Source organism: Plasmodium malariae (assembly GCF_900090045.1).
Source record: "Plasmodium malariae genome assembly, chromosome: 1".
Classification (NCBI taxonomy): Eukaryota; Apicomplexa; class Aconoidasida; order Haemosporida; family Plasmodiidae; genus Plasmodium; species Plasmodium malariae.
Window position 1 is genome coordinate 1315620 of NC_041775.1, and position 13012 is coordinate 1328631.

At 17.9% G+C, this 13012-nt stretch overlaps 2 protein-coding genes and 1 pseudogene across 2 annotated transcripts, besides 1 other annotated feature; all 3 read left to right on the forward strand.

Annotated features, from left to right (window-relative positions):
* Positions 1 to 818: 818 nt before the first annotated feature.
* PmUG01_01033700 (fam-l protein) lies at positions 819 to 1744 on the forward strand (the record flags this gene model as incomplete). The annotated part of the gene is made up of 2 exons (XM_029008562.1): positions 819 to 905; positions 1031 to 1744. The coding sequence occupies 2 exons, from the start codon at positions 819 to 821 to the stop codon at positions 1742 to 1744; spliced, it is 801 nt and encodes a 266-aa protein (XP_028860110.1).
* A 3258-nt stretch (positions 1745 to 5002) lies between these two features.
* PmUG01_01033800 (Plasmodium exported protein, unknown function) lies at positions 5003 to 5896 on the forward strand (the record flags this gene model as incomplete). The annotated part of the gene is made up of 2 exons (XM_029008564.1): positions 5003 to 5089; positions 5210 to 5896. The coding sequence occupies 2 exons, from the start codon at positions 5003 to 5005 to the stop codon at positions 5894 to 5896; spliced, it is 774 nt and encodes a 257-aa protein (XP_028860111.1).
* A 4705-nt stretch (positions 5897 to 10601) lies between these two features.
* PmUG01_01033900 lies at positions 10602 to 11490 on the forward strand (annotated as a pseudogene).
* Positions 10602 to 11490: a sequence feature (Plasmodium exported protein, unknown function, pseudogene).
* Positions 11491 to 13012: the final 1522 nt, after the last annotated feature.

A 13012-nucleotide genomic window follows, 5' to 3' on the forward strand; every position in this document is an offset into this window, starting at 1 on the left:
AAGTATTTACGTGAATTTCATATACAAACAATAAGAAGTATTAAATATTATAATTTTCGAAAATTATTATTCAAAATGAAAAAATTATAATTTATTCATTATTAAAATATATTAAATTTTCTTTATATATATGATAGCATGGTATATATTTTACTTTTTAAATATAATAAGGACGATAAAGGAAATAATGAAATATAATTAATATATTATATATAGGTGTACAAAATATCCTTTTCTTCATTTATCATCATATTTATGATATTATTATTATAATTAATATTTTTGGACAATATTAACAGGTTTTTACAAATTATATTTAAAAAGTTAAAATTATTAATAAAGAAAGATCGTTACAATTAGTTATTATTTTCTAAATATAAAAAATATTATATTCTCTATATACTATATAGTACATATTCCGCATAAATTCTCTATTTTGAAATATTAAGAAATCTTAAATTAATTTCTGATTCTATTTTTAAAAGGACTAATAAAAAATAATTATAAAATTTTCTATTATACTAATTTATTTTGCATAATTTTAATTTTCTTTAATAAATTAATATTATATTATTATTACGAATTCGTTTTTTTATGAATATCCCTAAAATAAAATATTTATAAGATATATTTAAAGTTTCTTTTTGTATATTTGTTTTAGAGAACATTATATTTACATAAATTTCAATAAGTATTTAATAAAAATTTAAAAAAAAAAATTAAATTAACAATTACAATATACCTTATATTTAAAAGAATAATTTTTTATTATTAACTGTTTTCATGCTGACTATATTGGAATTACCAAGTTCTGTATAATGGGAAGAAGAACGAAGCTACTGTTTTTTATTAAAATTTTTACGTTTATATTTTTAACATGTATATATCAGTTTTACAATGATGTGGTATACAAATATTGTTCAGGAAAATATTCATTATTGACATATATTCGTTTTATTCTTTTAAAATACGGAATTTATCACGAGATTATTTATTTTTTTAAATAATATACATTTACTTTATTTTTTAGCGTACGTTTAACAAACTTTCATATGGGAACCACAAACATGGCATAGAAGTACATATAAGAATTTATCGATTACTAGTAAAAAATAAATTTCATAAGGATTCAAGAGTAATGGGATTAAAAGAAAAGGCTTCGAATATTAAAGAGAACGAAAACAAAGATACATGTAATAACGAGAAAGGAACCTCAGCGAAAAAGGAATATTTATGTGGAAATTTATCAAAGAATAATGGATGCCATAAACAACCTATGAAAAGTAAATCTTTTATTTTTGAAACAAAAAAATGTTCTTATATGGAAAAAAAAATATTTAAAGAACTTGATTATATGGAATATCTTAAAAACAACAGAACAATTCGTGATAAGACATACAATAAAATAATACGAAAAAAATATGGGTTCCGAATTGCTTTGCCTTTGCTATTATTCTCGTTAGTATCACTATTACCAATATTAGATTTATTACTGGGTGTTACAATTGAAGATTTATTGTTGGTCAAAACAGGGTTATTTAGTGTATCTTCAGAAGGCTCGAAAACTCTCACAGCTAAAGTTAGCATCTTATCATTTTTGACTAACTCAGTATTGAAATACGTATGGTGCATTATAATTTATTGCCTACCTTTCATTATATTAGGTGTTATATTTATATTAATGATTGTTTATCACCACAAAAAGTTTAAGAAATTTGAAAAAATTAAGTTCAAGAAAAGATAAAATGAATAAAGGGGAATATCTATTATTCTTCATAGAAATCATTAATATGATGTTTAAACTGCAATATCTTTAGTTATGTACCTATTAGACATAGACATAATTGAAAAAAATTTATATGTTTATCTACATACATGTGAAAATTTTGATATAAAACTATAAAAAAATGAGTTCTTATTTTATGTGTGGTTTTGAGCATTTTAATATTTTCAAATAAGTGTTTTAATGTATAGTTACATTTTAAATATATATAATGATTTTATATATATATATATATATATATATATATATATATATATATAAATGCTTCTCTTTCAATAGATTCTTATAAAAAATATAGTTCGTTTGTTAAAGGTGATATATAGTATAAGAGTTCATATAATTTTATTAGTATCATGTATGTAAATATTTATTTGAAATATAAAAAATGGTACTTTATATTTTTTAACTTATTCCATTCCTAAATTATTATTTGTTGTCTCAATTAAAAAAGTGTATTATTAGTTTTAAATCAAAAATATATATATCCTTTGTTGTTTCATGAAACGAAGTAAATTAATTTTGTTGAGTTTATATATATAAATTAATTTTTTCTTTTACTTAAAAAAAACTTAATATTTATTGTATAAAATTTGCTTAATGAGAAACTTGAAGCAAAATGTATTTTTTGCATAGAATTTTTTAGAATAATTTTAGATTTTTTTTTCAATAGTATAAAGGTGAATTAACATATGTATATTAAAATAATATTCATTTTAAACATGAATAGTTTTTAATTATTTAAGAACTTGATAATTATAACTCATTAATATTACGTAAAAAATGAAAACCATTTATTATATTATTATCTTTTTTAATTGTAGTGTTAATTCATTTGAGAGAAAATTAATTAAATATATATTATAATGAAAATTAATAAATATACAGAGATATAATATACAGTTTTCTTTTTTTATGGCATTCATAGATTAAATTAAAGAATTACAATTAGCACTATTTTAAATGATAATATGTTGTTATGCTTTTTTTTACATTTTTACAATAGTGGATTTCTAAAAATTTATTATACATTCATAACAGTCTAAATTGACATTAAATTAAGATAAACAAATATTATATATTTTTTAAACGAATATAATAACATGAAGATTTTTATTTAAATATTTTTTAAATTTATCGTGTATATAAATATATTACGTACTGCATTAATAGCCTTGGTAGTACATATAAAAAATTCATAGATTATATTAAAAATTAGTACTTTTTTTAAATTATTAATTTTACTATATTAAATAAAATAATAGTAAAGAAAAAAAAATAATGTGTTTTTATTTATATATTATGTATATATGCTTAGTTTTATATATGCATTTCAGAAGCTATGATATAGTTGATTTCTAAGAATTATTAAGAATTTATTTGTGCAATTTATTTGTAAGTAGTAAAATTTTGTTGGATATTATTAATTTTGAGAATTTTGTTATGTTAAAACAAATAAGAAGATACTTATATGTATTATTCAATAATTATTTTATGTAATTGTGATTTAGTTCTATAAAATAGAAATTATTTAAATATTTATGATAAAATATATAGATGAAAAAAAAAAATTGGTAATTTAATTATTGAAAAAAGTGAATAAATAAATTCATAAATATTTCTATTAAATGGATAAGAGAATAAAAAAAATTTAATAAAAATAAATATTCCGAAGAATCTTGGGGTATTTGAATTAATTTACTTATTGTTATTGAATTGAGCCTTTACGCATTTGTAATTTGTTACATAATACAAATTATAAACTATATCTTTTACAAATTTTTAGCTGTTAAATCATTTTATACTTAGAAAAGATTTTTAAAATGATTAAATTCGTTTATATAAAAAAATAAAAGCTCTTAAAATATATCAAACAAGTATTATTATGGATATTATAAAATACGTATAAATCAAGTGGTGGAATAACAATATAATAATACTAATTTTTTCAACTTCGCATCGTAATTCTAAAAAATTATTTTAAATGTATTCTTTTTTTTATTTCTACAGCTACAATAAAATTGTTTTACATATAATAATTTTATAATCATTAAGTGTTATCTTATAATTTAAAAGTTATAATAATAGGATATAAAATAATTTTCTTGTTATAAGAAAATATTATATAATATAAAAATATTAACTGTTTATGAATTATTTTAAAAATGCTTTTGTAATAGCAAACATTTAAAAATAATAGTATATTTTGAATTTTTTAAAAATATTACCATTAGAAAAATTAGTAAATTTTTCATAATAATAAACAGTTTTTATTATCCTTTTTTATATCTTAAATATATATTTACTGTGTTATACAGTAATATTTTATTTCTATAAATATTTTAGAATTTACTGAATTACAAGAATGTTTTTATGCTAAATTTACCTTTACATTCTATTTTTTTATATATTAATATTCATACAAATATATGTTTATCAATCTTTTTAAGAGGAAAAAATCAAATATGGACTATAAGTTTTTATATATGCCATTAAATGAGAATAATTTATATTCAGATTTATAATCAAATTATAATAATATAAAATTATTACACAAAAATAAAACATTAATTATTATAATACATTTAAAAATATACATCAAACTCGGAATTTTTTATAAGAATAAATTTTATTTTATTAAAATATAAGAGTTTATAAAAGAGCATGTATTATTCTATATAAATACTAACCTATATTTTAAATAATTAACAATGTTCTTCTTAACTAAATATACTTTTTCTCTTATTTTTACTACTGTAATAATTAATATTATTTAACTGCAAGAGGAATATATAAAAAAACTTAAATTAAAATTATTATTTGGAAACAATGTAACAGTACATTATTAACTTCTAAATATATATGACTGTATATATTCCACATGATATATATTCTTTTAAAAAAAAAAAAACAGTTATAATAGAATAAATATTTTTTCATTTAATTTTAGATTATCTAATGTTCCTTTTCTTTTTGTTATTTTATTTTATTTTTTTTTAATATAATAAACCATACATATAAATTATGTTATATTAATTTTAATGTTATTCTTAATTTGTAAAATTTTGTATTAGCTATATCTATATAAGTCTAATGTATTCTGTTTAAAATAAAATAAAAAAATCAGTAATAAGGTAAAATATTTGTTTTATCATTTTCATAATTTAAAACAGAGTTAATATTTTTATTATTATATATATTATATAATTGAAGTACTTTACAATGAAACAGAATTTTAGGTCCTTCTTTTTTGTTAAAATATTTGCATTTAACATTTTAATTTGGTTATGGAATTATAATAATAATGCGGTATTATAATAACATTTCTTTTGTTTATTTTGTTTCATTTTTTATTTTTAGAAAATATATTTTCTACATATAGAAATATGTATACTTATAAATAATAAAATTTTACGTTCTTTTTTATAGTGTGACTGTGGAAAACTTATGTATAATAAATGTAAACTAAATGGCTACTCAGATTTAACATCTAATAGAATTCTATCAGACTGTTCAATAGATGTAAAATTAACGGCAGACATATCTTGTGACGAGGCTTATGCTAAATTATTGGGTGTAAAGAGAGATATATCTATAAATGACAAATGCTCTAAATCGCAAAGAAAAATAATAAAAGAAATTTTATTAAAAAAAGAGGAAAGGAACAAATTATATAAGAAAAAAAAAACTTTACTTAATAGAATGGATACATTTTTTGAAAAAAAGATATACAATCAATTAGATTACATAGATAAAATTAAGAATAACATGGAAATTAATGAAAAAAATGCAAGAAGAATGATAAATAGAAAGGTACTTTTAGAAGTTTCTCCACCCTTTTCAGTTTTACTGTCAAGCTTTATAGTTTTAATATTATGTTTTTTATGCGCAGTACTGAAAATAGATGAAGTTAGTAGTGACACAGTAACGACGCCACTCATACCAAATGAAGTATTAATTGTTTTTTCGGTATTTTTAATATTTATGACTACGTTAATAATATTAGGCATTATTTATACTTCGATAAAATGTGAAAAATACAAAAGATTAAAGGTAAATAACTCTAAAATTTGTTATAATATTGTCAATTTCGTTGGTAATAAACATATTAAATGAGGAAAAAGAAGATATAAAGTATTCGTAGAAATAAAAAATACATAAGATATGTATGTATGGTTACTTAATTTTGATTATATAACACATATAATCATAATTATTTTATTAAAAATTTTAAAAATATGTATTTTTAATGATTAGTGATATTTACTGTATAATTTTTTAAATTTGTAATTTACGAAATCTTTTGAATTTATTATTTTTGCTTAATAGTTAAATGTATATATAAATATATTTATATATGAAATATATGTATTTTCCCTAAAATTAATATGCAATTATGGATTTAATATATTATCTCTAAATCGATAGAAAATTTCGTGTTGTTAATATTAAAAAGTGGACATAATATATTTTCATTTCTTTCATGCTTATCTAGTCCAAAATGATTATTGCGTTACATAATTAAAAAGTAAATGCATTATTTGGCTTAAATTCATTTTAAAAGTATTTTCTATATTTTATAAAACAAAAAGAGTGTTTTTTTCCTTTGGTTTTTCTGGAAAGAACGTTTCGTTAATTTTAATTATACATAATATTTTAATAAGAGTAATATAATGTGTATTTAGTGCAAATATTTTTTAATATATATTTAAATTATTGAATAATTTAAATAGGAAAACATAAATTTGTAAAAAATATTATATTCTTTTTTACACTGAATTAATTGTATATTACTACTACGTTTGGAAGTCATAATTCATTGCATTTAATTAAGATCTATATACACTTAATACATTGCTTACTGAAAATATAGTATCAATTAAATAATATAAGTTTTACAGAAAATTATATTATTATGAAATTATATAAGTATATATTCCACTTTTATTTTTTAGTTAATATTAAATATATAATTACCTATGGAAATAATTAATCTTATATATGTTTATAAGAAATAATTAAATTATTATTATAAATAGATAAATATATGTATTTATAGGGCAAATAATAATAGAAAAAAATTAATGTTTGCACTAGATATGATTATATTAATTATAGAAAATATATAAAAGGATATAACGCAAATGTCTAAGATTCCTACATATATTCATTTTTAATGGATTATAGTGAATATAACTACACAAAATTTATCGTAACATTTTACATTTTGTATGTGTTGCTTCATATTTTATATTTATTCTAAAATTTACAATGTAAAATAGATATATTAAAACAAACATATATTTTTTTTTAATATCGTTTAATCTGTATAATTTTATAAAAGTTTTTTAAATATATTTTAGAACAATATCAAAAATTACTAATGTAAATTTGCAGCTTATAATAATGTAGTATCACATGTTCACTAAAATATTAGATATATTACTAATGTATCTATGTGTAAATGAACATGAGTTTATATATAAGGAGAACTTAAAAAACAGTTTAAATTATTTTCTGGAATTATTAATTATACTCTTCATAGCTTAAATGAAATTTGTATAAATTAAAGTGGTTAGATAAAGTCATTTTATTTTTTATATATTTTATGAACCCGAAAGAGAAATATTGTATTAATAATTTATAGGATTAAGTAAGAAACTTTCATTTATCTTAAATATAATTTAAGTAATATATTATAATTTATGATTGTAATTAGCTTGCGCACTCTACTACATTGTTACAAAAGCTTTAAAATACTTTTCTTTTTGCTATAATAAGAAATAAATGAAAATGATTATTACAAGTAATGAACATATATTTTAATGTATAAGGGGAATTAAAATAATCTATAAAAATTACATATTATTTTAAAACTTTTTTTTATTTAAGATAATACTGTAATTTAAAAAAAAAGAAAAGTACTCAAAAAATTAGAAAAAAAAAAAAAGAATATATTTAAATAATATAAAAGAAATAACAATAAAAGAAAAGAAGTATGTATTAATTGATACATTAGTAAATACTTAACAAGATCTTATATATATGGCTGATACATTGAAATTATCCAATGTTTGAGAAATGGAATAGCGTATTATAGTTTGTATTTTAAAACAGAAATTAGAGAATAACATGTATAGGAATATTTTTTGAGAAAGATATTTTCATTAAATTTCTGAAGAGTATGTTAATAAAGATGTGTAATTGTATATATCTATTATATACCTTGTCATTTATAGAGAAGAAATTATACATTATTGACATAAGCATAAGAAAATAAACGCCTATATACCCCTTTTTAAAATTATTTATATGGCTCAGATGTTAAAATATGGAATTTTATATATGTTACTGGAGTAATATATATGTATAGGGAGATGCCATTTTATTTACGAATCATATAAACAGTAATAATCATAATATATATATTATTGCATTCGTATATTAGAAGAAATAATTATGTAGTCAATACATATTTGAAAGTATTTTGCAATAAAAAGTGATAAAATTTATAATTTATACATTAGCATATGATTTTTTCTTTTTAAAATAAACAATTTTTTGTTAAACAAAAGAAAAATAGAAGAATAAAATCAAATTCTTAAAATATATTTATAATTTAAGTTTAATCATATAAAGACACACGTAAACTAATATAAATGACGAACATTATGAATTACTTCTAAATATAATTGTTCAATACGAAAAATACGAATACCAATAAAGAGTTACATATAATTGAAAAATATTTAATTGCGAAAAATGTAAGAATAAATGTGTATGTGTTTGTGTGTTTATTGCACAAACTACATTGTATAATTTAAGGTATATAAATAATTTGATCCATTAGTATTAATTAGGTAAAAATATATAATACTTGTATAAATGGAATGATACAAAATTATTAGTAAATAGATAAATGTACTAATAAAGTAATAAAATTTTCGCTGAATATGTTTAATATAATTTTATTATTTTTTAAAAATAATATTGAAGTAATAAGTACTATTAGATATTTTATATCTTTTATGATTTTGTTAATATAACAAATTTAAAATATAACATATTGATATACATGCATATTACAAAAATAATAACACTGAATATGATATTATGTAAAAGAAGAATAGACGAATGTTTACAATTAATATGGGTATATAAGTGAAAAAATTCATTTATGATATAATTGAGTAATCTATTAACAAAAAAGAAAAACATTACAAAATAAAAGTTTCATGAATTCCTCTTTCTTTTTATAATAATATATAATAACTAGGAGAAGATAATTAACAGGACACAAATAAAAAAACATCAAATAGTAGTAGTTCTAAAGAATTTTATGTAACAATAAATCTTCATGAGACTAGAGCTATATATATAAAGTAAAGGAATAAAAATATAATCATAATAATTTTTGTACTATAATTTTTTTAATTAAAAAAATGTTTTAAATTAAATATTTGCCTTTCTTTTTCTTTTAATTTACTAATATTCTTTAGAGGAGTGTATTATGAAATTTTTTAAATATTTAGTATAATTTTTTTGTGTATATGGTAAATTTATAATTGTCGATTGAAGTACAGCAAATGAGAACTAATAAGAATATTATGATATATAATATTTTTGTTGCTAATTGTATTTTTTTATGTTAAAATATATATTAATATATGATATGTTTAAAATTTATTTTATTTTTTTTAAACATATGTTTTATAATACGGTTTATATAAAAAAAAAGAAAAAAATATAATTTCTAAAATATTATAAAAAAATTAATGAATTAAAAAAAATTGTTTTTAATATTTGTTATTATTATGTTAAATTATGGAAAAATATTGTATATAATATTTATTTGTAAATATATTTCACCTAGGATATTCTATAAAATATTATTATTTCATGTAATGGATTTTTATCCTTTTTAATATTGATGCTTGGTTCCCTTTTTCTTTGTAAAAATATATGTTAATTTATTTAAGTGAAAAAAGTACGAATAAATAGTGAATTTATATATTTAACTAAGTAATGAGTGATAATAAAATATATTCCAAAAATTAGGAAATGTATATTATTATAACTTTATGATATATAAATAAAGAGTTAATATTGATGATGTTTTTTAAAATATAAAAATTTTAATATGTTATGTAATAACATACAGTTATCCTTTCTAATAATTTATTGCATTTTATTTACAAATTCATCCTAAGTTGCCGTGTAACATTTTATTATTATTATAAAGGAAATTTTTTTTTTAAATATTATTTTTGTATTTATTCTTAAAACTAATAACCTATAATTAAAGTAAATACTTTTATAAAGTACGTATCATATATATCAGATATCCTACAAAAAATTAGAACTGAAATTCATAATTACATTTTTAATATATAGTATAATATACTGTGCATATTTATACCTTCTGTATTTTAAATAAAAACAATATTTTGGTTTATATAATAATTTTTTTTAAATATGTTTAATAAAATATTAATTAAGTACTCTAATATTAGATAATTTAATTAATACTTTGAATATTTGTGAATGAGTTCATGTTATTTTATTTTAATTGAAGTTGTTTTTTATAAATATTATTTAAGTTAATGTACTTAAAATAAATTTTTTACAGTTATTATACTCTTTCATTATTATAGAATTTAAGAGAGTTATATAATTCTGAGTAATATTTTATGAAAAAATAACGAATGATAAAAAAAAGATAAATGAAAATTAAAATAAAGTGTACTTCATCAGTGGAAGTATATTATATTATTCATAATTTTGTTTAAATGATTCTATTATAATAATAAAGAATTATATAATGGAAAAGAATATTAAAATATTTTTATTTATTAAAATTGCTACCTTCTTCCTTTATCGTGGATATGTTATTTTCACATTGATGTAGAATAAACATAGCACTTTTTTCATTTGTATTATTAATATTTTCTCTGTTTTATTTTTATTAATACTGATTTCTAGCATGGTATTATTTACTACATTGTGTAATAAATTATTACTTTTTTTTATAGTGTATGTTTAACAAATCCTTGGTTGATTGCTGTGAACTTAGTACGATATTAGATACAAGAAGTTATCGATTACTAGCAAAATATAGAAAGGATAAGGTTTCAAATTATGCATAGTTAAAGGAAAAGATGTTATATAATGGAGGATGTACAAAAAAAGATATATCTAATAATGAAAAATTAACCAAAGTTAAAAATAATCGAATAAAAGGAAACACATTAGATAATGCAAGAAACTGTTGACAGAAAAGGAAAACAAAAATATTTGTATATGAAAGAGGAAATTCATATTTCGAAGAAGGAATGTACAAGGAAAAAGAATATGAAAATGAATTTAGGAAAGTTGCCATAGATTATTTGCAATTTTTAAGAAAGCGGGTAAATAAAACATACTTTTATCTTTATCTTTTACCTGTACTACTTCTAGTAGAAGGAACATTTTATATTACATTAGAAAAATCAGAAGTTTTCAAAGATGAAATTACTACAATATGGCGTCATCATTCAACAGTTGATATATTATTTACCTTAGCATTATTCCTTATAAATCTACCATCATTTATTTATATCCTAACGAAAATTGTAAAATATAATAAGCTTATATGTATAAAATCTAGATTAAGTTTTATAGATTATTTATCCTTTCCTAAAATTGTCTATTATCTCTTTTACCATTTGTAACTTTTCTGAGATTCAAATATACATAACAAAAATATATATATTTGTCTAACTTTTATAAATTCAACTTTGTATGTTTATTATTTTTGTAAAGGAATATTAAGAGTATGGTTCTATAGTTTTTCTATGAATTTAAATATTTTATTTTATTTTCAATGCATAAATGAAAGTTTTATTTTTGCTTAATTCAACATTATAACTGCATATATACATTTGTGTAATTAGGTAGTTTATTATGAAAAACATTTCCATTTGTTTTACAATGAATACGTAATAGAATAATTCAGATAATTTTATAGAATATATGTTTTTTTTTTTTATTTATAACTGTAAAAAAATGGATTTATGCTTATTATTACCTTGATAAGTCTTAAACGATTATTTATTGATGTAATTAAAGCATATTATGAATTGTTTTAATTTTAATATACATTCTCTCTTTCGTATGAAAAAAAACGAATTGAACGCATTTAATTGTATTCAAATATTTACATTTTTTTTTTATTTTACATGTAAAACAAAAAATTTAACCTATAATTTAAATTTTATGAAAAGTCTATTGTAAAGTATTTTTAATACAAAAGTCTTTTTAACATACGTTTAGCTCTTTACGTAATTAATATGGGATAAAATAAATATATAATAAAATCATAACTTTATTATATATAGATTATTTATAATTATTTGATAACTATTGTTTTCAAAGTATTCATATTTTAATGAAGAGTTCAGTACATTTAATTTATTGTTATTCTTACGAATTATGCTGATTATTGTATTTTGCAGAAATATTTAAATATATGTTATATTGAAAATTTTTAAATAAATACATTATATATTTTTTCTTATTTTTTACTTAATTATAGTAGTAAATTAATGAATTACATGTAATCTTATATTAATAGATAAAATGCATTAATACTTCTTTTTCTTTTTCAAACTAAGAAAATTTTAATTATGTGTACATATTTCTAAAAGGCTAAAATATCATTAAAAAAGTGAACATAAATATAGATTTTCTACAGTTATATAATATGGTGTAATACATGCATATATCATTAGGATGTTTAATTTTAAATAAATTATAAATATTAATTGAAACTAACAATTAAACCATAAATTATCTACTTATATTACTGGATATATAGAATTATATGAAGGCAATTTTTTAATATGAAATATGATAAAATAAATAATTCATATATTATATAATGGTTTTTGTAGAATTTGTTTTTGTCAGATAAATTTATAATATTTTATGAACTATCAAATTAATGTAATAAATTTATAAAATTAATTTTTTACAATGAATATTGTTTTCTTATTTTTTACTAGACTTAAATTATTTTATCAGATAATTTTATGTATATTAATTTAAAAAAATTGTATTATCAAAAGAAGTAGGAAAATATATTAAAAAAATTTTACTAGGAATATAAATATATATTGGATTATAATATAATATAGTAGCAGATATAATTATACGTTAAAATAATTTAATAGAGGATCCAGGCATGACTGAAAT